Source organism: Lepidochelys kempii, chromosome 24 (genome assembly GCF_965140265.1).
Source record: "Lepidochelys kempii isolate rLepKem1 chromosome 24, rLepKem1.hap2, whole genome shotgun sequence".
NCBI lineage: Eukaryota > Metazoa > Chordata > Testudines > Cheloniidae > Lepidochelys > Lepidochelys kempii.
The window spans coordinates 16,158,543-16,181,178 of NC_133279.1; the positions used below are offsets into that span (position 1 = coordinate 16,158,543).

General features: G+C 59.9%; 1 protein-coding gene across 1 annotated transcript; it reads right to left on the minus strand.

The window, feature by feature from the left end:
* Window positions 1–1,575: 1,575 nt before the first annotated feature.
* LOC140902959 (sialic acid-binding Ig-like lectin 13) lies at window positions 1,576–17,527 on the minus strand. The gene is made up of 11 exons (XM_073323542.1): window positions 17,402–17,527; window positions 8,512–8,673; window positions 7,763–8,167; window positions 7,307–7,627; window positions 5,607–5,924; window positions 4,636–4,899; window positions 4,339–4,404; window positions 3,943–4,209; window positions 3,076–3,184; window positions 2,508–2,704; window positions 1,576–1,888 (listed from the first exon to the last, which is right to left on the minus strand). The coding sequence occupies exons 2-10, from the start codon at window positions 8,645–8,647 to the stop codon at window positions 2,623–2,625; spliced, it is 1,968 nt and encodes a 655-aa protein (XP_073179643.1). The 5' UTR covers window positions 8,648–8,673; window positions 17,402–17,527; the 3' UTR covers window positions 1,576–1,888; window positions 2,508–2,622.
* Window positions 17,528–22,636: the final 5,109 nt, after the last annotated feature.

The window sequence follows — 22,636 nt, forward strand, 5'->3', positions numbered from 1 at the left end:
GAGGTTCCCTGCGGAACTGGCCCCCCGGGGTCTATCCCCACTCGCCCCTGGGAGGTCCCCTAGGCCTCTCCGCTCCCCCATCGCCAGTTCATGCTGCTGCTGCAGCTCTTTCTCGGGCTCTCGCCGTCTCTCACAGTCCTCTTGCTCTCTCGGACTCAGCTTCAATCCCGTCTGTCTCTGATTCCCCGATGGGGAACCCGATCGTGAAGACCCTCGTCTGGTAGGGGACAGGAGTCTTGGGGGTGCCTGGCTCCCACTCCAGCTGCTCCCAGATCCTGCTGTAGCCTCATTTGGGGTCAGGAATCTGTTCCTTAGAGCGGTCATCCTCCTCCAGCTGCACGATGAACTGTGCCTTGGTGAACTTCCCAATGCGCAACCCTCTCTTTCTGCACAGGGTTACAATGTCCTTCTTCAGGAGACGGTGACAGGCCATCACTCCGCTCTTCCCAAGCTGTTGTGGACTCACAGGCCTGTGTGCTCTCAGCTCCCCACGGTTTCCAGGAAGAACCCCTAGTGTGCCAGCCCTTCTCGAGGTCACCCCCTCTTTGCCAGGGTTGAGCTGCAGACTCCTCCGCTCCTGGGACCGCTCGCTGCAATCCCCAGGGGACCCTGTTACTGCAAAAGTCCTTCTCTCTCCCAGGGCCAAGCCGCAGGCTCCTCCACCCCTGAGACTGCTCATCGCAGTCCCCAGGGGCACCCCATTACTGCACATTTCTTCTCGCTGGTCACAAACTCCCAGGGTTTAACTGCCCCCCGAAACCGCTCCTCTCTCAGCCTTCAGCACGCCTGGTCCTCGTCAGTTCCCCTTCGTTTTACTGCTCCCCAGTCACTTACTGCAGGAAGCGCCATCCGTGGGGTGCAGTACATCCCACCGCTCCCACCAGTTGTCACGGAGTCCCTGGGCGATGCTCTGGAACTTGTCCCTACGAAGCCGGTTAGGACTCTGGGGAAGTCACCTTTCTGTGAGCAGCCTGTCTGCAGGACACACAGCTCACCCAGCTTCCACCTTCCTGGGTCTGATCTCGGAGCATTCAGCATCCTCTGCCCCTCCGGGCGCTTCCCACAGCGAGTCCGCCCAGGCGGGGTCCTGGGGAAGCCAGAGGGTCCTGCACCCCAACTTCGCAGTCAGACGTGACTCTCAGCCAGACAGTAAAACAGAGGTTTATTAAACGACAGGAACATGGTCTAAAACAGAGTTTGCAGGTGCAGAGAACGGGACCCCTCAGCTGTGTCCATTTTGGGGGGCAGTGAGTCAGACAACCATGTCTGCCCTTTACTCCATGTCTCCAGCCAGCCCCAAACTGAAACTCCCTCCAGCCCCTCCTCCTCTGGGCTTTGTCCCTTTCCCGGGCCAGGAGGTCACCTGATTCCTTTGTTCTCCAACCCTTCAGCTCTCACCTTGCAGGGGGGATGGGCCCAGACCATCAGTTGCCAGGAAACAGGGTGTCGGCCATTCTCTGTGTCCAGACCCCTGCACACCTGCCCTGTAGGGCTCTGCAATGATCATACACCCTTACCCCACCCCCTAGATACTTAAGAACTGCATAGGGGAAACTGAGGCACCCCCACAATATTCGGAGGAAACATTAAGAACAGTCCCACTTCGTCACAGCCCCACCTGGAGGTGGCTGCATCTCAGCGCCAGCCGGGATCCTTATATAAACAGCCCCCATTCCCCACCCCAGAGGCGGTCACATCTCAGCGCTGGGCAAGGGCTCTTTGTGCATTGTATTGAGCTCAGTATTTGACACGTGTGTGTTTCCTGGGTCTTGGGAATTACCAGATTCAGATGCAGGAAAAAAATGAAATTCTCTGGGACACCTTGGACCCACCAGGTCGAGATAGAAACCTGACATGGCTGATAACGCTGGGATCATGGTGACTGCGTCTGTCGGTATGGGAGGGCAAGGGTTAATCATCTATCTATCTATCTATCTATCTATCTATCTATCTATCTATCTATCTATCTAATAATTCAAATGTCTGTTTTTTTCTGTGTCCTGAAGATATTTTAAAGCCGAGGAGGTGTGGGGGCGGGGGGGGAGGGGGAGGCAGGAGAGATTGAAACATTTGGGATATTTTTGTGAAAAATTCCTAGCTAGTGAATGTTTCCCAGGGATCATTAGTTTTAAGTGGCCCAGATCCCTGTGAAACCTTTCTAAAAACCAAAAAATCCCGTGATTAGTTTTTGGGGCAGGGAACCTTCGCACAAAACTTTTATTTTGAAAAGCACCTGTGACGAAGTGGGGGATTTTGTTAGAGTTTTGCATGAATACTGTGTCTGCCTCAGTTTCCCTGTGTGCTGTGTGCGGAACGAGGTGGTGGGAGAGGGGGATAGTGGGTGCAGAGGGCCAGGTGTGATGTCACCTGGCAGCCGGGACCCTGGACAATGGCCGGGATATTATGGACATTAGCAACCAGTGGCCCAGAGGCCGAGCCCATCTTGGGAGCCAGACGGTTCTGGCCAGTGGGAGGACAATGGAGGGAAGAGAGGGGGCCCAGGTGACCTGTTCTATGTCTGCTTCTACCCCTGGGCTCAGCTGAGGTCTCGTTCTCCTTTTCCTCAATCCTGTGAGATTCCAATTCCTTGTCGGCTCTTCGGTGGCTGAGGAACGGCCCGATCTAGACACCGGACTCGGGCACCATGGATTCCCGGGCCCCCGGCCTGTCCTTTCTTCTCCTTCCACGACAGCAGCAGGGTGTCCTGGGAGAGAGATTCTGGGATATGTATGTGGGTGGAGGTGTGGATAGATAGATAGATGGGGTGTATGGGGATAGATAGATAGATCGATAGAGGGGTGAATGGGGATAGATAGATAGATCGATAGATAGAGGGGGTGGATGGGGATGGATGGATAGATAGATAGAGGGGTGGATGGGGATGGATAGATAGATAGATAGATAGATAGATAGATAGATAGATAGATAGATAGATAGATAGATGGGTGTATGGGGATGAATAGACACAGAGGTTGGTGGGTTGGTACATAGTTGGGTAGGTGGATAGATAGACGGTAGGTAGGTGGGTAGATGGGTGGGTGGGTAGGTTGGTGGGTGGGTCAGTGGCTGAGTTACCGTCCGTAATAGAGCAGGGTGAGGTAATAGGCCAGGAAGAATCCAGTCGCCATGAAGACGAGTTTGCAGCTGATTTCAATAAATGCCCGAGTGAGGCCACCTGTGGGAGCTGGAACAAGCCGAGAGTCTGGGATAGATGCCTGCAACCCCTGCCCCAAGCCAGCCAGGCCCAGCCCTGGGACCAGGTCGGAGCCAGTGGCCCCTAGAGAGGAAATTCCCCAGCCCCTGAGCCAGCCAACCCCGCCCTGGGGTCAGATAGGAGCTGGCATCTCCTTGATGGGAAAGGTCCCGTGGCCCAATCCCCGCCCCACACCAAGCCAGCCAATCCCCCGCCGGGGTCAGATCAGAGCCAGCGCCCCATAGAGGGGAAGGGCTCCCACCTGTTTCTAGTGGGCTCAGCAGGACAGTGTAGATCCCATGGGGGTTGGAGCCGAGGCAGAAGAGAAACTTAGTGGCAGGGAGTCCCATGGGTTAACACTTCTAACACCCAGAAGAAGGAGGTCCCATAGATTAAACTGTTAATATCCAGTGGGAGGGAGTCCCACAGGTTCTTCTGCCCTTGTTTGTCAATTTTGGCTTGCCCCAAGGTGCTGATCCGGCCCCATCCTTGGCCCGCTGCGCTTCACACCAACCCACCTGTTTCTCCACCCTTAGCCTGGGTGCTCACGGCCCTTTTATGCAGCCTCAGCTGCCCCTCTTGGGGCTACCCCGAAGCAGCTAATTAACTATGGCACGGAGGTGGGGGGGTTGGCTGATTTAAAAGGGCCAGGCACCCTGCAACACCAGCTAGAACTCAGTGGCGAGGAGTCCCACGGATTAACACTGCTACTCTCCAGTGTCAGCGTCCCAGGGCTGATCCCCACTCACACTCGACGAGCAGCTGGAATGTCCCCTGGGCAGAGCTCTCCTCGTTCCGGGCCCAGCACCCGTACAGCCCCCCGTCCTCCGCCGTCACGTTGGGCAGTTCCAGCTGCAGCTGATTCTCCCCCGTGGGGCGGGCGCCCTCGACGGCTCGGTCCCCCCTCACCCAGCCCAGCACAGCCGGGGGGTTGCTGGCGACGGAGCAGAGGAACCGCAGGGAGTCGCCCTCCCAGGCTGTGAGTTGTGAGCCGTTCCCCACCGGGGTGCCGGGATCTGGGAACGGGAATAACACAGAGCCACTCGCACGCTGAGCCAGCCAGGCCCTGCCTGGGGGCCGGATTGGGGCCAGCGCCCCCTAGAGGGGGAAGGCCGCATGCCCCTTGCCCTGCCCCCTAGCGATACCTTGGAACAGCTGGGGGTCGCTCCTGTTGGCTCTGGAGACGGTGATTTGCAGAGTCCCCACTGGAGCTGAAATACCCACGGCAACATATTAGATTGGAGAGCGCCCCCCACGGACCCCCTGCTCCGCTGCCCAGCACCCCCCACTGACCCCCTGCCCCCCTGCAGCCCCGCGCCCCCCATGGATCCCCCGCCCACCCCCTGCACCACAGCCCCCCCTCCTGACTACCCCCACCCCCTGCAGCCCAGCACCCCCCACTGGGGCCCCTCTGTCTCGCCCAGCACCCCCAAATGCCTTACACCACACGTGCACACACAGGGCCCGGCTGGCCGACCCAAAGGGATTCTTCGCCCAGCACCGATACTCCCCAGCGTCCCCTCTGCTGAGATTCGGCAGCTCCAGGCGCCCGGCCCCTCCCTGGCCGGGGCTCAGGGACTCGTTCCCCTTGGCCCAGCTCAGGGTGGCCTCGGTTCTGCTCCCAGCCTCACAGCCCAGGCTCAGGGAGTCGCCCTCCTGGGTCTCCAGAGACACGACGTCGCCCTCAGCTCCCCAGGCATCTGGCACTGGAAGAGACGAGCAGGCGGGTTTGGTCCCCCCAGAGATTCCCCACTGTGAGAAAGTGGGACTGTTCTTAATGTTTCCTCTGAATATTATGGGGGTGCCTTAGTTTCCCCTATGTACCCAGGGTTGTGAGTTCAATCCTTGAGGGGGCCATTTAGGGATCTGGGGCAAAAATTGGGGATTGGTCCTGCTTTGAGCAGGGGGTTGGTCTAGATGACCTCCTGAGGTCCCTTCCAACCGTGATATTCTATGATTCTATGTAGTTCTTAAGTATCTAGGTGGAGGGATAAGGGTGTATGATCATTGCAGAGCCCTAGAGGGCAGGTGTGTGCAGGGGTCTGGACACAGAGACTGGCCGACACCCTGTTGACTGAGGACATCTGACTGAGGAGTTGAGGAGCAGGACCCTCTGGCTTCCGCAGGAGCCCCGCCTGAGCGGACTCGCTGTGGGAAGGGCACGGAGGGGCAGAGGAGGCTGAATGCTCCGAGGTCAGACCCAGGAAGGTGGAGCCGGGTGAGCTGTGTGTCCTGCAGACAGGCTGCTCCCAGAGAGGAGACTTCCCCAGAGTCCTGCCTGGCTTCATGGGGAGCAGGTCCAGAGCATCGCCCGGGGACCCCGTGACACCCACCAAGGAGCCAAGACGCAGAGTCACTACTGGGGTGGGGTGGGGGGCTGGTTATGCAGGGACCCCTCACCCGGCGCTGAGACCTGGCCCCTCTGGGGTGGGCGCACAATCTCGGTGCCTTGCCATGGCAGCAGGTCTCCGTCGCAGCGATCGGTCCCTAACCCATCTCCTGCCCACTGCCGAGCGCCCCCTTAATGCCACCCCGGGCTCTAGAGAGAGGGAACCAGGCCTGCTCCCCCGACCACTGTCCCCCACAGCCCCGCGGTTCCTCGGGCTCTCCGGACCGCGGGCAGAGTGTGACTCGGAGGCGATCGCTGATTCCCGGGGCTCGCAGCGCAGCCTCTCACCGGGACGTCCGTTCCTGGTCAGGGTCCCGGTGATGTTGGGGGGGCCGGGCAAGTCTGTAACACAAACCAGAGAGGGAGGATCAGGGGGGCTGGATATCACCGGGTGGGCGGGGGCGCTAGTGATCACTGAGCTTAGACAGGGACCCTCATGTGACGAAGTGGGACTGTTCTTAATGTTTCCCCTGAATAGTGTGGGGGTGCCTCAGTTTCCCCTAGGCAGTTCTTAAGTATCTAGGGGGTGGGATAAGGGTGTATGATCATTGCAGAGCCCTAGAGGGCAGGAGTGTGCAGGGGTCTGGACACAGAGAATGGCCGACACCCTGTTTCCTGGCACCTGATGTCCTGGGCCCTTCCCCCGTGCAAGGTGAGAGCTAAAGGGTTGGAGACCCCCCTTGTGGGTCCTTTGCCTTCTCCGCTGGGTTCGTCTCTCCCCAGCCTTCTCCTTTGGCCCCCGGCCAGGCCTGGGTATTTTGAAAGCAACACCCGGAGGAGCCGGATGCTGGTGCCCTCTGGCCAGGCCTGGCAGGGTCCGTCCACGCTGCCCTCAAAGCCCCGCGGCGCCGAGGCCCAGAGCCTGGGTCCGTTGGGTCGGGCTCGCGGGGCTCGGGCTGCGGGTCTGTGATTGCAGCACGGACGTTTCCTCCGAGGCCTGTGTAGACGTTCGGGGTCGGGCTGGGGCCTGGGCTCAGACACGGGGCAGGGCGGGGGGCGAGTTTCCTTCTAAATCTCCCTCCGGCTGATGGGAACAAGGGCCGTCCTTACAGTGAAGCCCGATTTGGTCCTTCACCTCCCAAAGGCGGCTGCTGATTTGCCCTCTGGCCTGGATCTGCAGCGCGGGGGTCACGGGCCAGTTAATGGGGGTTTGCCCTCGGGTAGGGCGGGCCGAGGTCTCTGGGCACGGACCCTGGAGCGTGTTTAGTGCCGGACAGCGACTGGGTCCCGTTAACACTCTGCCCCACAGAGAGCATCCACCGATCCCGGCAGAAAGGGGACGGGGTGGAGGAGAGGCGGTGGGACAGCGCGGGAGGATCTCGGGGGGAGTTGGGGTGTCTGGTGTGAGGGGGGGAATCCCAGCAAGGGGGGACTGGAATAGTGGGTGGATCCCAGCACAGGAGGATTCTGGGGGCAGGGCAGGTCGGGGGTAGAGAGGATCCCAGAGGAGAAGGGCCTGAGGACGGGGCATGTGGATGGGAGGAGGAAGCCATAGCCAACGTGGCAGGAAGGAGTGAAAATCCCAAGAGAGAAGGGGCTGCATGGTGTGGGGGAGAAGGGGTCTGGAGTAGAATTGGCTGAAGGTGCAGGGTGGGGGGTGGGGATCCCAGGACAGGGCTGAGTTGGGGGAGGGGCTGTAGGGCAGGGCTGGGGAGCCCAGGGGGGTGTGGATCCCAGCAGGGGGGGCTGGGGCCCGGCATGGAGGGGCTGGGGGGGTCACTCACAGCCGACGTGTAGCCGGACGGTTCTGCGGGTGGAAGGTCCCCGTGGTGGGCGGTAGGTAATTCTGCAGACGAGCTCTTTGCCGTGGTCCCCCGGGGCGGGTGTGAAGCGCAGCGCGGAGCTGCGGGCCCAGGTGTCGTTCGCCAGCAGGGCTGAGACGTCCCGGGCTGTGTCGCTGAACGGCCCCGTCCAGGTGATTCGGGGAGGGGGCCCGGAGCAGCGCCCGGGGGCCGTGCAGGTCACAGTCACCGGCTCCCCGGCCAGCAGCGTCCCTGGCAGCCCCCGCGCCGGCGAGATCTGGATCTCTGGCTCCTCCGTCAGCCCTGAGACACGGGGAGAGGGGAGAGAATCACTGGGGGACACGGGGCCTTTCCCCCCAGGGGCGCTGGCCCCCATCGGGCCCCAGGCCAGGAACTGGCTCAGGGGGGCTGAGGAGCGGTGACTGCGGCTGCTCTTACCTGGAACAGAGATCGCGAGCGTAGGGTGAGCGCGATACAGATTGGGGCGGTAACTGTATTTAAAGTTTCCTTTCTCAACCCTAAGGAAATATCTCCCTGCATCCGTCCGTCGGGCGTCGCTGATTTGCAGGGAGCAGTCGCCACGTGCCAGATCCCCCGCCAGCCGGAACCGGCCCTGGGTCTCTTGAGACACGCTCTCGCTGAGGTTAGTGCTGGCCACGGGCGGATCCTGGCCCGCAGTTGCGGGCTCCTTGTACCAGTGTCCGTAGAGCCAGTCCCGGGGATTGTCAGTGTCGTACCAGGCTGGGTACGCGAAGGTGCAGGGGACGAGAACGCAGAGACCCGTCTGCACCGACACCGACTGCGGCAGCCCCAGGGAATAACCAGACTCCAGGGACAGGGACCCTGCAGGGGACGGAGAGGGATCGAAGTGGGAGCCACAGAGAGCAGAGACCAACCCTGAGCTCCCCCGACACCTCTGCCGGTGCCCTCACTCCCGACCTGCAGCCCCCTGCGAGCCCAGCCCTGGGTCCTTAACCAAACCTCACTCCATTTAGTTTCCATCCCTCCCTACGTCGAGCCCCCTGCCCGCTCCCTGTTGCTCGGTGCCCCCTCGCACCGCACGAGGGCATCGGGCTCCCCTCCCCCTCTGGCCAGTCTCCCTTCCGTGGCCTGGGACAGACCTGGCCCTGCGTAGCGCGGGTTCTGCCCTTCCCCCTGCACTGGGGCTGCAGGGGCTGCTTACTTACCCCTCCAGAGCAGGGCGAGGATCAGGACTCTCAGCGTGGCCATATGGAGGGCAGGACTCCCTTCTCTCCAGGGGGGGCCCTGAGCTGGGAGCTCCCATTCTCCGGCATCCTGCTGTGCAAGCAGGGCTCTGCCCATGGCTGGGGCGTCCAGCTGGGACAGACCTAGAGACAGACCGGGAGGGTGGGGTGTGTGAGAGCAGAAGCTGTTTACAGGGGGAAAGATCTGCCTTGGGGACCATCAGTGCTGCTGGGCTCTGCAGGGGCTGATCTGGGGCTACTGACAGCACAGTGACCCCTCCAAATCCCCAAATCAGGAGACGGTCCCGAGAGACCATGGGCTAAAAAAATTCTTCAATTCGTGAAAAAGCTGAGATTTTCTCCAAGAATCACGAGATCAGCCAGAAAATCCCGAGCTGGTGAGAGAAGATGGTGGGAAGGCAGCGCTGCTCAGAGCCTGCTCTGCTTCCATCTTCCCACAAACACCAAGATGTGAGCGGGCGGCCAGCAAAGTTACCACAGATGACAAAGGGGAAGGGCGTCAGATCGGGAGAAGGAAAGAACCCGTCAGAGATGTTCTGACCAATTTGAATGAAATCAAATCAGTGGGGCAGGACGCTTTTCAACCTAGAATGCTGAAGGAATTAATTGAAGAAAACTTGGAGCCACTGGCAATAATATTTGCAAACTGATGGATGCTAGGAGAGGTCGCAGAAGACGGGAGAAGGGCTAACGGAGTGGCCATCTTTAAAAGGGGGAAAAGGAGCAGCTGGGCAACTGCGGACCAGTCAGCCTGACCCCGACACCTGGAATGCTATTAGAGCAATGTATAAAACCTTTAATATGTGAGGACGAAGGGGTGATCACCAGCCTGGATTTACCAAGAACATATCCTGCCAAACCAGCTTGATTTCCTTCTTTGACAAGCTAATTGGTTGATGGCAGGGGAAAGCGGTGGACATCACATACCTGGACTTCAGCAAGGCTTTTGACATAGTCCCACAGGACATTCTCATAAGTAAGCTGGAGAAGACTTCTGAAGGAACTCAAAAGTGAAACTGCAGAACTACTAATGATGGTATGTAACCTAGCATTTCAATCAGCTTCTGTACCAGATGACGAGAGGATAGCGAATGTGACACCAATTTTTTTAAAAAAGCTCCAGAGGTGATCCCAGCAATTAGAAGCCGCTAAGCCTAACTTCAGTGCCAGGCAAACTGTTTGAAACTACAGCAAAGAACAGAATGATCAGACGCCTAGATGAACATCATTTGTTGGGGAAGACTCAACACGGTTTTTCTAAAGATTCTCACCAATCTACTCAAATTTTGTGAGGGAGTCAACAAGCATGTGGACAAGGGTGACCCAGTTGATGTACTCTTTTCTTTTTGTGTAGTACTCCTTTCAAGTACTCCTTCTTTTCAAGTACTCCTTTTCTTTTTGTGAATACAGACTAACACGGCTGTTACTCTGAAATAGTATCACTGTTTTGTTTGTTTGGCTTCCCTGTGGTTATGACCTGGCAATAGAATCATAGAATCACAGACTATCAGGGTTGGAAGGGACCTCAGGAGATCATCTTGTCCAACCCCCTGCTCAAAGCAGGACCAATCCCCAACTAAATCATCCCAGCCAGGGCTTTGTCAAGCCTGACCTTAAAAATATCTAAGGAAGAAGATTCCACCCCCTCCCTAGGTAACGCATTCCAGTGTTTCACCACCCACCTAGTGAAAAAGTTTTTCCTAATATCCAACCTAAACCTCCCCCACTGCAACTGGAGACCATTACTCCTCGTTCTGTCACCAGCTACCACTGAGAACAGTCGAGATCCATCCTCTTTGGAACCCCCTTTCAGTAGTTGAAAGCAGCTATCAAATCCCCCCTCATTTTTCTCTTCTGAAGACTAAACAATCCCAGTTCCCTCAGCCTCTCCTCATAAGTCATGTGTTCCAGTCCCCTAATCATTTTTGTTGTCCTCCGCTGGAGTCTTTCCAATTTTTCCACCTCCTTCTTGTAGTGTGGGGCCCAAAACTGGACACAGGACTCCAGATGAGGCCTCACCAATGTCGAATAGAGGGGAACGATCACGTCCCTCGATCTGCTGGTAACGCCCCTTGTGACGATGTGACGCAGCAGGGACGGGGGAGTGTTGACCTGGGAATGTGCCCTGGGGATGGTAGATCTGAGAGCCTGTCCCCTGAGCCAGGAGGGGGAGGGGGAGGTGACACCTCTGCCCAGAAATGTGAAGACAAGCTGCAGGAGAGAGCCTGCGGGGGTGGGGGGTGGGGCGGGGGGGGGTTAGTTTCTGTTTGGGGCTGGGTGGAGGAACGCAGGGAACCCCAGGGCTGGGGTCTAAGCTCCCTGCTCCCCCAGGGGGACTTGACTGAGGGGTCCTGGGTGTACCCACAAGCTCTGTTTTGGACTGTGTTCCTGATAATAATAAATACAATAAACCTTCTGTTTTACTGGCCGGCTGAGAGTCTCAGTGAATCCCTGGAAGAGGGGTGCAGGGCCTGGACTCCCCCACACTCCGTGACAACTGGTGGAAGCGGTGGGATGTCCTGCATCCCGTGAATGGCGCTTTCTGCAGTAAGTGACTGGGGGACAGTAAAACGAAGGGTGATTGACGGGGACCGGGCGTGCTGAAGATTCAGAGAGAGACGGTTTCAGGGGGCGGTTAACCCCTGGGGGTGTGTGACCAGAGAGAAGGACTTTTGCAGTAAGAGGGTCCCCCGGGGGATTGCAGCGAGCGGTCCCAGGGGCGGAGGAGTCTGCAGCTCGACCCTGGCAAGGGGGTGGTGACCTCAAGAAGGACTGGCACACTAGGGGCTTTTCCTGGAAACCGTAGAAAGCTGCCCGGCCTGTGAGTGGCCAGCAGGGAGATGTACGCTAAATGCCTTAAGAGCGACCTGGTGGAGCTGTGTAGTCCACTGCGCACTGGGAGGTCCACCAAGGAACAGCTGATTGCCCAGTTGGAGGAGAGGGATCGTTGGATGACCCGATCCCTGTCCCGGAGGGAAGCCGCCCGGTGGACGCAGCCTGGGCCCTGGGGCCTGACCGGGCTGGGAGGGGTCAGACTGCTGCCGAGGACATCCCGAGACCCTTCCTACCTAGGCCTGGGGAAGGGGTTGGGGGAAGCCCAGCGAATACCGAGGGCACCCTGACCCCAGCAGCCAGCAGGGGATCCTCCCGGCGGAGCTCCCCATCCCTGGAGCGGATGCGGCTGGAATGGGAGAGGGAGATGAAAATGAGGGAGCTGGAGGATCATGAAAAACAACGTCAACATGAGGAGAAACAACGTCAACATGAGCAGGAGGAGAAGGAGAAACAACATCAACATGAGCAGGAGGAGAAGGAGAGGGAGCGTCAGGAGAAGGAGAGGGAACGTCAGGAGAAGGAGAAACAAAGACAGCACGAACTGGAGCTGGCCAGGCTGAAGAGCAGTGGGGCCCCAGCTGCGGTGAGTGAGGGGGGACCCAAGACTGCAAGGAGCTTTGATAAGTGCTTCCTGGCCCAGCGGAAGGAGGGGGAGGACATAGATAGCTTCCTGACGGCCTTTGAGAATGCCTGCGAGATGCACAGGGTTGACCCTGCAGACAGGCTCCAGTTCCTCACCCCCTTACTGGACCCCAAAGCCGTGGAGGTGTACAGCCGGATGACAGGGCCGGAGGCAGGGGACTATGAACTGTTCAAACAGGCCCTGCTCCGTGAGTTTGGGCTGACCCCCGAGATGTACCGGAGAAGGTTCCGGAGTCAGCGTAAAACGCCTGAGGTCACCTACCTACAACTGGTCAACCGGATGCAGGGGTATGCCCGCAAGTGGACAGCTGGGGCCCGAGCTAAAGAGGACCTGCTGGACCTAATCGTACTGGAGCAGCTGTATGATCAGTGCCCGTCCGACCTGAGGCTGTGGCTGGTGGACAAACAGCTCGAGAACCCCCAGCACGCAGGGCAGCTGGCCGACGAGTTTGTGAACAGTCGGTCAGGGGGTAGCCGGGAGGAGTCCCAAAAGAACAGGCCCCCCCCAATGCAGAGAGAGAGTCACAGGGGGCCTCCCAGCGGGGAAATAGGGAGAACCCCCTCCCAAGGGGAACGCCTGGCTTCGGGCCCCTCCGACCCGCTCGAGGGGACCAACGTGACCTGAGCTGCTATCACTGTGGCCAGAGAGGCCACGTACGGACCCAGTGCCCCGGACTCAGGGACAAACTGAGCAGACCCAACCTACCCAGGGTTAACTGGGTAGGGACTCAGCTGGACGAGGGGCAGACGACCCAGGAAAGGGGGCCTACCAGTTTACCACCTGCCCCGGAGGGAAGAGTACCCCAGGCCAGCTCCGCCAGAGGGCTGGAGGCTCTGGACTCAGGGTGCTCGGTTTACAGGGTGGGCGCGGGGCTGTCCCTCCGGAGAGAGTGCCTTGTTCCCCTGGAGGTGGATGGGAGGAAGGTCAATGGACACTGGGATATGGGCGCGGAGGTGACGCTGGTCCGGCCCGAGGTGGTGGCCCCAGATCAGGTGGTGCCCAACACCTATCTGACCCTGACAGGGGTGGGCGGGACCCCATTTAAGGTGCCCGTGGCAAGGGTACACCTGAAATGGGGGGCCAAGGAGGGCCCCAAGGATGTGGGGGTACACCACCATTTGCCCACTGAAGTTTTGATGGGGGGAGACCTAGAGGACTGGCCAAGCAAGCCCCAGATCGCCCTGGTTGTGACCCGTAGCCAGAGCCGGCGAGGGGCACTGCACCCTGACCTCGGGAAGGGTACCACACCGGAGGCGCAGGACCCTACCCTGGTGGGGAGGGAGGGCCGAGGGGCACGGCTCAGAGAGGCGGAGGCCTCAGACCTGGCCACTGAGGGGGAACCAGTCCCCATCCCTTCCCCAGCCGCTGAGTTCCAGGCCGAGTTGAGGAAAGATCCCTCCTTGCGGAAGCTCAGGGACCTGGCTGACCTCAGTGTGGTACGGACCATGAGGAGAGGCTGCCAGGAGAGGTTCCTGTGGGAGAAGGGGTTCCTGTACCGAGAATGGGCTCCCCCAGGGGAAGTGGAGTCCTGTGGGATCAGGAGGCAGCTGGGGGTCCCCCAGAAGTATCGCCGCAGGCTCCTGTACCTGGCCCATGACATCCCCCTCGCAGGGCACCAGGGAATCCAGCGCACCCGGCAGAGGTTGCTACAGAACTTTTACTGGCCCGGGGTCTTTACCACGGTCCGGCAGTATTGCCGATCCTGTGACCCCTGTCAGAGGGTGGGGAAGGCCCGGGACAAGGGGAAAGCGGCTTTGAGACCTTTGCCCATCATAGAGGAGCCTTTCCAGAAGGTGGCCATGGACATCGTGGGGCCTCTCAGCAGGACGACCCGGTCGGGGAAGAAATACATTCTGGGGGTGGTAGATTTTGCCACCCGCTACCCCGAGGCAGTGCCCTTAGCTTCCACTGAAGCAGACACCGTGGCCGACGCGCTCCTGACCATTTTCAGCCGAGTGGGGTTCCCCAAGGAAGTCTTGACAGACCAAGGCTCCAACTTCATGTCGGCCCTGCTCCGGTGCTTGTCGGAGAAATGTGGGGTCCGGCACGACTGGGCCTCAGCTTATCACCCCCAGTCCAATGGGCTGGTGGAGAGGTTCAATGGGACGCTAAAGATGATGCTGAAAACCTTTATGAACCAGCACCCGCAGGATTGGGACAAGTACTTACCTCACCTGCTGTTCGCGTACAGGGAGGTGCCCCAGGAGTCTACCGGATTTTCGCCTTTCGAACTGTTATATGGCAGGAGGGTGAGGGGCCCCCTGGACCTGATGAGAGACGAGTGGGAGGGGAAGGCCACTCCCGATGGAGAGTCAGTGGTGGAATATGTCCTGATCTTCCGAGAGAGACTGGCTGAACTCATGGGCCTGGCCAGGGAGAATCTGGCCAGAGCCCAGAAGAAGTAGAAGGTCTGGTATGACCGCACGGCACGGGCCCGTGCCTACGCCACCGGGGATCCGGTGATGGTTCTCATCCCAGTGAGAAAGAACAAACTACAGGCCGCCTGGGAGGGCCCTTTCAAGGTTGTCAAGCAGCTCAATGAGGTAAACTATGTGGTGGAGCTGTCGAACCGGGCGCACCACCGCCGGGTGTACCATGTGAATATGATGAAGCCATATTATGCCAGGGGGAATGTGGTGTTGGCCGTGTGTGGACAGTGGGAAGAGCAGGGAGATGACCCTTTAGTAGATCTATTCCCTGGGACCAGAGCTGGCTCCCCCCTGAAAACAATTCCCCTCTCGGATCAGCTAACCCCTGCCCAGCAAGCTGAGGTCAGGGGGGTGCTGCATCCATACCGACAGCTGTTTTCCAACCAGCCTGGACGCACTAATCTGACTGTCCACCGGGTGCAGACAGGGTCGCACCTGCCAATAAGATGCTCCCCCTTCCGAGTCACAGGGAAAACTGCTCAGGACCTGGAAAGAGAGGTCCGGGACATGCTGGCTTTGGGGGTGATCCAGCCATCGGCCAGCCCATGGGCCTCGCCAGTGGTGCTGGTCCCCAAAAAGGACGGGTCGGTCCGGTTCTGTGTGGACTATCGGAAGCTCAATGCCATCACTGTATCTGATGCCTACCCCATGCCCAGGCCGGACGAGCTCCTAGATAAGCTGGGAGGAGCTTGCTTCCTTACCACCATGGATCTTAAAAAGGGCTACTGGCAAGTGCCGCTGGATGCAGATGCCCGGCTGAAATCGGCCTTTATCACCCCTCTGGGGCTCTATGAGTTCCTGACTCTGCCTTTCGGCCTCAAGGGAGCGCCGGCCACCTTCCAGCGCCTGGTGGACCAGCTCCTGAGGGGGATGGAGAGTTTTGCCGTGGCGTATATTGATGACATCTGTGTCTTTAGCCAGACCTGGGAGGACCACGTGTCCCAGGTTAGACAAGTGCTGGACCAACTCCAGGGGGCTGGGCTGACTGTAAAAGCGGAGAAGTGCAAGGTGGGGATGGCGGAAGTATCTTACCTGGGCCATTGGGTGGGGAGCGGCTGCCTAAAGCCGGAACCAGCCAAGGTGGAGGTAATCGGAGACTGGCCCGCTCCCCACACCAAAAAGCAGGTCCAAGCCTTTATTGGGATGGCAGGATACTACCGAAGATTTGTGCCCCACTTTAGCGCCATCGCCACCCCCATCACCGAGCTATGCAAGAAGGGGAAGCCAGACAAGGTGGTCTGGACCGAGCAGTGCCAGGAGGTTTTCCGGGCGCTGAAGGAGGCTCTGGTCAGTGGCCCAGTCCTGGCAAACCCAGACTTTGACAAGCCCTTTGTGGTGTTCACCGACGCCTCAGACACGGGACTGGGGGCAGTGTTAAGGCAGGAGGATGAAAAGGGGGAGAGACACCCCATCGTGTACCTGAGCAAGAAGTTGCTACCCCGGGAGCAACACTACGCGGCCATCGAGAAGGAGTGCCTGGCCATGGTGTGGGCCCTCAAGAAACTAGAGCCCTATCTCTTCGGGCGACACTTCACCGTCTACACCGACCACTCTCCCCTGACCTGGCTGCACCAGATGAAAGGAGCCAACGCCAAGCTCCTGAGATGGAGCCGGCTCCTGCAGGATTACGACATGGACGTGGTCCACGTGAAGGGAAGTGCCAACCTGATAGCGGATGCGCTGTCCCGGAGAGGGGGCCCCGAACTTCCCCAGGTCACTGGTCACAGTGACCCCGCTCAGTTCAGTCTCGAAGGGGGGAGAGATGTGAGGATGGGACGCAGCAGGGAGGGGGAGGTGTTGACCTGGGAATGTGCCCTGGGGATGGGAGACCTGAGAGCCTGTCCCCTGAGCCAGGAGGGGGAAGGGGAGGTGACACCTCTGCCCAGGAATGTGGAGGGAGGCTGCAGGAGAGATCCTGCTGGGGGGGGGGGGGTAGTTTCCATTTGGGGCTGGGTGGAGGAACGCAGGGAACCCCAGGGCTGGGGTCTAAGCTCCCTGCTCCCCCAGAAGGACTTGACTGAGGGGTCCTGGTTGTACCCACAAGCTCTGTTGTGGACTGTGTTCCTGTTGTCCAATAAACCTTCTGTTTTACTGGCTGGCTGAGAGTCTCAGTGAATCGCAGGAAGAGGGGTGCAGGGCCCGGACTCCCCCACACTCTGTGACAGGAGCCCAGGGCTGGAATAAGGGGCTGCGGGTCGGGATTGAGGGGCACCCCAGTCTCCACAGACCATCCAGCTCCCTCCCGCACCCTAGTTCCACTCACCCCTAGACCTGCAGAGGGGGGCCCAGGCCTGGCTCTCCCACCCTGCAGCCCGGGTTCCTCACGCTTTGTGACTTGGAGCCCGGGGAAGCGGCATGCATAGGAATGTGAAAGCAGAAGTCAGTGGGGACAGGGATGAAGGGGAGATGATGTCTCAGAAACCCCAGCATCAGCATCCTGCCGACTTCCTCTCCCTCTGGCTGGGGCTGCCTGTGGCTTCCTTGCAACAGAGGCAGGCTGCATCTTGCTTGTGGGGCTTGAAATAGAACCCAGGAGTCCGGTCTCTGAGCCCTGCTAATCCCCACTCTCCTCCCAGAGCTGGGACACAACCCAGGAGTCGTGACTCCCTGCCTCCACCCCCCACTCTAACCCACTGGACCCAGCTCCCCTCCCAGAGCCAGGGACAGAACCCGGGAGTCGTGGCTCTGAGACCCTCTACACCCCACTCTCCTCCCAGAGCCATGGATGGAACCCAGGAGTCCTGGCTCCCAGCCGCCCTGCTCTGACCACTAGACCTCACTCCCCTCCCAGAGCAGGGGGTAGAACCCAGGAGTCCTGACTACCTGCCCCCCGTCCCAGCCCTATCCCTTTATTACTGTGTTTTCCAGTCGCGCAATAATATTTGAACGCTAGCAGCTCACACCTCTTATCGTATTGAACACGCTGCAGACAGTAATCACTCACCCCAAGCTGAGATGCGTCTGCGTCTGGGGTGGAGCGGCTGGGAACAGCGCACTGGAACCGCAGATGCCCAGTTAGGACGGCTAGCCAATCCTGACTCCAATGGGAAGAGCCGGGTGCGTGCAGAGACCTGCCTGGCAGGGAGCGAGTGCGAGCGTCAGGGCGAGGGCTGGGGCGAGATGTGAGATTTCGAGACGGGAAGGGGAAGTCAGTGTGTGAATCTGGCCTCAGAACTTCTTGCACAAGCCGGTTCCAGTGGCTGGAGATCTCGGTGCCATCGACAGAAGGCAGGAGAGATTGAAACATGTGGGATATTTTTGTGAAACATTCCTAGCTAGTGAATGTTTCCCAGGGATCATTAGTTTTAGGTGGCCCAGATCTCTGTGAAACCTTTCTGAAATCAATAAAATCCTGTGATTAGTTTTTGGGACAGGGAACCTTTGCACAAAACTTTTATTTTGAAAAGCACCTGTGACGAAGTGGGGGATTTTGTTAGAGTTTTGCATGAATACTGTGTCTGCCTCAGTTTCCCTGTGTGCTGTGTGCGGAACGAGGTGGTGGGAGAAGGGGATTGCGGTTGCAGAGGGCCAGGTGTGATGTCACCTGGCAGCCGGGACCCTGGACAATGGCCGGGACATTATGGACGTTAGCAACCAGTGGACAAGCCCATCTCGGGAGCCAGATGGTTCTGGCAAGTGGGAGGACGAAGGGGGGAAGAGAGGGGGCCCAGGTGACCTGTTTACCTGGGACCGAAGACAAAGGATGGAGGAGGGGCTGAGACTGGCCAGGCCCGAGGGCCCTGAGAACTGCCTGTGGTGGGTTCAGACGTTTGATAAACTTTCTGTGTTACGCTGGCGGAGAGTCACTGAGGGGCAGAGATCGGGGGGCGCTGCTCCCTCTGGGGGTGGGCGCAGAGCGAGGGGACTCCCTGAGGGGGCCCACGGCAGACCCAGGCTGCAAAAGGCTCAGAGGTGGGGTCCTAGGAGGCGGCGGGGCCAAGGCGTAACCCCGCATGGGGAGTGCACCCCCGAGACGGGCTGCCACCCTGCAGGGGCAGTACGGAGCCGAGAGATCCCCGGCCTGGGAGTCCGGGTCAGCCGGGGTTCCCTGCCCCGGTGGTCTGGAATTGGGGTGCACAGCGAAGGAGCTGGAACCCACCGAGGCATCGCAGGGGTCGGGCTCAGGGAAACCCGGAGGTGTCGGAGAGGCCGAGGGGGCAGGACGTCTCCAGGGGGCGAGAGCCCGGAGATGTGGTCACTGCAGGCACAGAGGGCCGGGGTGCAGGGCCCAGGGACACAGGAAATCTTGGCCCAGGAGAACCTCAAAGGGTTAACGTGGCGGAGGGGAGACAGCGGGAAACAGGCTCACAGAGCGAGCTGTGACTAGCCCGGGGGAGGAAGCAGCCACCCACCAGCCCCTGGGGCAGAGCTGGCCAGGGGAGGGAGGGTGCAGACGGGTCCCCTCCGAGCCCAGCCGCTATGTCTGCTTCTACCCCTGGGCTCAGGCCCCGCTGACCCCCAGTGGGAGCGGACGGGGGTGGTCAGTGGGGAGACATTCGGGTGGTGGAGAGATTCTGGGAGCGACAGACTCTTGTCGGGGTGGGGCGACCCCCCCAGATGCTGAGGGGCTGCGTGACTGGGGGGAAGGCCCCCGAACTGGGGCCATTCCCCTGCGCACGGCTCAGATCCCTGGGCAGACACAGGAAGCAGGAGGGAAGAGCCGCTCAGCTCGGGGTCCCTGCCTGTCTGTAGCCAGACCCCTTGAGCTGAGCGGGGTGAGGGGGGAGGCTCCCACATGGGGGAGGTGGCTCACGCTGGCTCTGGTGCTGAGAGCAAAGCCGCGGGCTCGCTGCCTGCCCTCACAGGGACAGCGCAGACAGACGGGAGCCCAGAGGGGCTGGGACCCCAGCTGAGCGTGGGCAGAACCGGCAGGGCAGGACGGCTGCTGGGGATCAGGAGCAGGGTTGCCAGGTGTCCGGTTTTCGACCTGAACGCCCCGTCAAAGAGGGACCCTGGCGGCTCCAGTCAGCACCACTGAGCGGGCCGTTAACAGTCTGTCAGCTGCGCAGGGGGCTAAGGCAGGCTCCCTACTTGTCCTGACCACTTGTGGCTCCCGGAAACAGGGGCATGTCCCCCTCCGGCTCCTATGTGTAGGGTCAGCCAGGAGGCTCTGCATGCTGCCCCTGCCCCAAGCGCCGGCTCCGCAGCTCCCCTTTGGCCACATAGGAGCCATAGGGGGGACATGCCGCTGCTTCCGGGAGCTGCTTGAGGTAAGTGTGGGCCGGAGCCAGCACTCCTCACCCCCTGGTGTGCCCCAACCCCCTTCCCCAGCCCCGATCCCCCTACTGCCCTCCGAACCCCTCAGTTCCAACCCAGAGCACCTTCCTACACCCCAATCCTCTCATCCCACATCCCACCCAGAGTCTGCACCCCCAGCCGGATCCCTCAGCCACCCTGCACCCCAACCCCATGCCCCACTCCAGAGCCCCTCCTGCACCCTGAACCCCTCATTTCTGGTCAGACCTTGAAAGCTGCACCCCCAGCTCAGAGTCTGCACCCCCTCCCACACCACAACCCCCGCCTTAGCCAAGAGCCCCCTCCCATACTCCGAACCCCTCGGCTCTACCCCCCAGTCTGGAGCCCCCTCCTGCACCCAAAACCCCTCAATCCTGGTCTGAGCCCAAAGACTGCACCCCCAACCAGAGCCCTCACCCACTCCCGCAGCCCAGCCCACTGTCTCAGCCCGGAGCCCCCTCCCGCACCTGAACCCCTCATTTATAGCCCCACCCCAAAGTCTGCACCCGCACCCGGAGCCCTCACCCCCTTCCGCACCCCAACCCCCTGAGCCAGTCCAGTGAAAATGAGCGAGTGAGGGGGGACGGGGGGGTGGGGGCAGATGGAGTGAGCCTGGGATGGGCCGCGTGAAGTCATCAACCAGCTGAATGTGCCGGAGCTGCCCAGTGGGGCTCACAGCCAGCGAGGGGCCATGTCCACATGACGGAGCCGGACGGTGACAGGGAGACATTCAGGCCACGAAAGAAATTCCAGGTGGAAGTGACGAATCTGTCACTTCCGGGACTGCCACGAGGCACCCCAAAGCGCGGAGCCTGGTGCAGTCTCATGCCCCTGGGAGCCCTCCAGACCACCCGGGAGATTTAAAAGGGTCTGGGGCTCCCTTTTAAATCACCCGGGCCCCTAGGCAATTGTCCCCTTTGCCCCCTGCTGTTGGCAGGCCTGGAGACATTGGTGCAGCCACGTTTGTGGGCAGGGGGAGGAGAGGGGGAAAATCCCTGGTGGGTCTCTCCCCAGAGACCGGGGCCAGCCCCTCGCTGGAATCAGTCCCCCTCTCTGACCAGCCAACCCCTTCCCGGCAGGCAGAGATCAGAGGGCCTTCGTCCTCACTAGAAGCTGTTCTCCAGCCAGCCTGGGCTGACTAACCGAGCTGTCCACGGTGGAAGGGGGGATGGAAAATAACCCGCCCATAAGCTGTTCCCCGTTCACAGACACGGGGAAAACAGCCCAGGCCCTGGAGAGGGAGCTCAGAGACATGCTGGCACTAGGGGTGAGCCAGCCGACCACCAGCCCTCGGCGTCTCCCGTGGGCTTGGTCCCCAAGAAAGACGGATCGATACGAGGGGGGGGAGGGATAGCTCAGTGGTTTGAGCATTGGCCTGATAAACCCAGGGTTGTGAGTTCAATCCTTAAGGGGACCATTTGGGATCTGGGGCAAAAATTGGGGATTGGTCCTGTTTTGAGCAGGGGGTTGGACTAGATGACCTCCTGAGGTCCCTTCCAACCCTGGTATTCTATGATTCTGTGCGGACTGTCAGAAGCTCAGCGCCATCGACTTGTCAAATACCTGCCCCATGCCTCGGCCTGAGGAGACCCTAGACCACTTGGGGGGTGCCCGGTACCTTACTACTGCGGATCTCACCAGGGGCTACTGGCTGGTGCCTTTGGACCCAGATGCCAGGTTGAAATCTGCTCCCATCACCCCTGTGGGGCTCTGTGAGTTCCTGGTCCTGCCTTTCAGCCTCTAGGGGGCGCCGGCCACCTTCCAGCACCGGTGGGTCAGTTACTGTGGGGGGTGGATGACTTTGCCCTGGGGGGCATTGATGAATGGTAAGACCCATTGTTCCATGTTCTCTGTGTATATAAAATCTCCCCGCTGTATTTTCCACGGCATGCATCCGATGAAGTAGGCTGTAGCTCACGAAAGCTCATGCTCAAATCCATGTGTTAGTCTCGAAGGTGCCACAAGTCCTCCTGTTCTTTTTATTGCTGGTATCTGTGTCTTCAGCCAGACCTGGGGCGGGAGGCTGTGTCCCAGGGGGCGAGGGGGCTGGGCTGTCTCCGGGAGGCAGGACTGACGGTCAAAGCTGGAAAGGGACAGGTGGGGATGGCAGAGGTGTCGTACCTGGGCCACAAGGTGGGAAGCGGTTGCCTAAAGCCCCAGCCGGCCTTGGTGGAGGCGATCGGAGATTGGCCCGTTCCCCAGACCAAGAAACAGGCCCAGGCCGTGATGGGGACCGCAGGGCACTGGCGGAGGTTTGTGTCCCCCCGTCATCTCCCTCGCAGCTCCCATCATGGAGCTGTGTACGAAGGGCGAGCCGGACACAGTGATCTGGACCGAGCCGTGCTGGGGGGTTCTCTGTGCGTGGAAGGAGGACTTGGGCCAACCCTTTCTGGTGCTCACAGACCCCTCAGACACAGGGCTGGGCAGGTGGCTGATGCAGGCCGATGCAAAGGGGCAGAGACACCCCGTCGTGTACCTGGGCAGGAAGCTGCTGCCAGGGAGCGGAAGTATGCAGCTGTGGGGGGGACCCTTTGAAACCTGCAGCCGTAAGTATTTGGGCAGCGCTTGACTGTGTACACCGACCACTCGCCCCGACGGGCTGCACCAAATGAAAGGGACTAATGCCCAGCTTGTGAGATGGAGTCTGAGCCTCCAGGATTACGAGGTGGAGGTGGGCCTTGGGATGGGGGTGCAAATGTTCTAGCCTAGGCTTTGTCCCGGAGAGGGGTACCTGAAATTCCCCGGGTCACTGGCTGAAATGACCCCGCTCAGTCCAGACTCGAAGGGGGAAGAGAAGGGAGAAAGTGGGAGATTCCGTTACTGTTTTGCATGAATCCTGCGGGTGCCTCAGTTTCCCTGTGTGCTGTGTGTGTAACGAGGTGGGGGGAGAGTGGGATTGTGGTTGCAGAGGGCCAGGTGTGACCTCGCCTGGCAGCCTGGACCC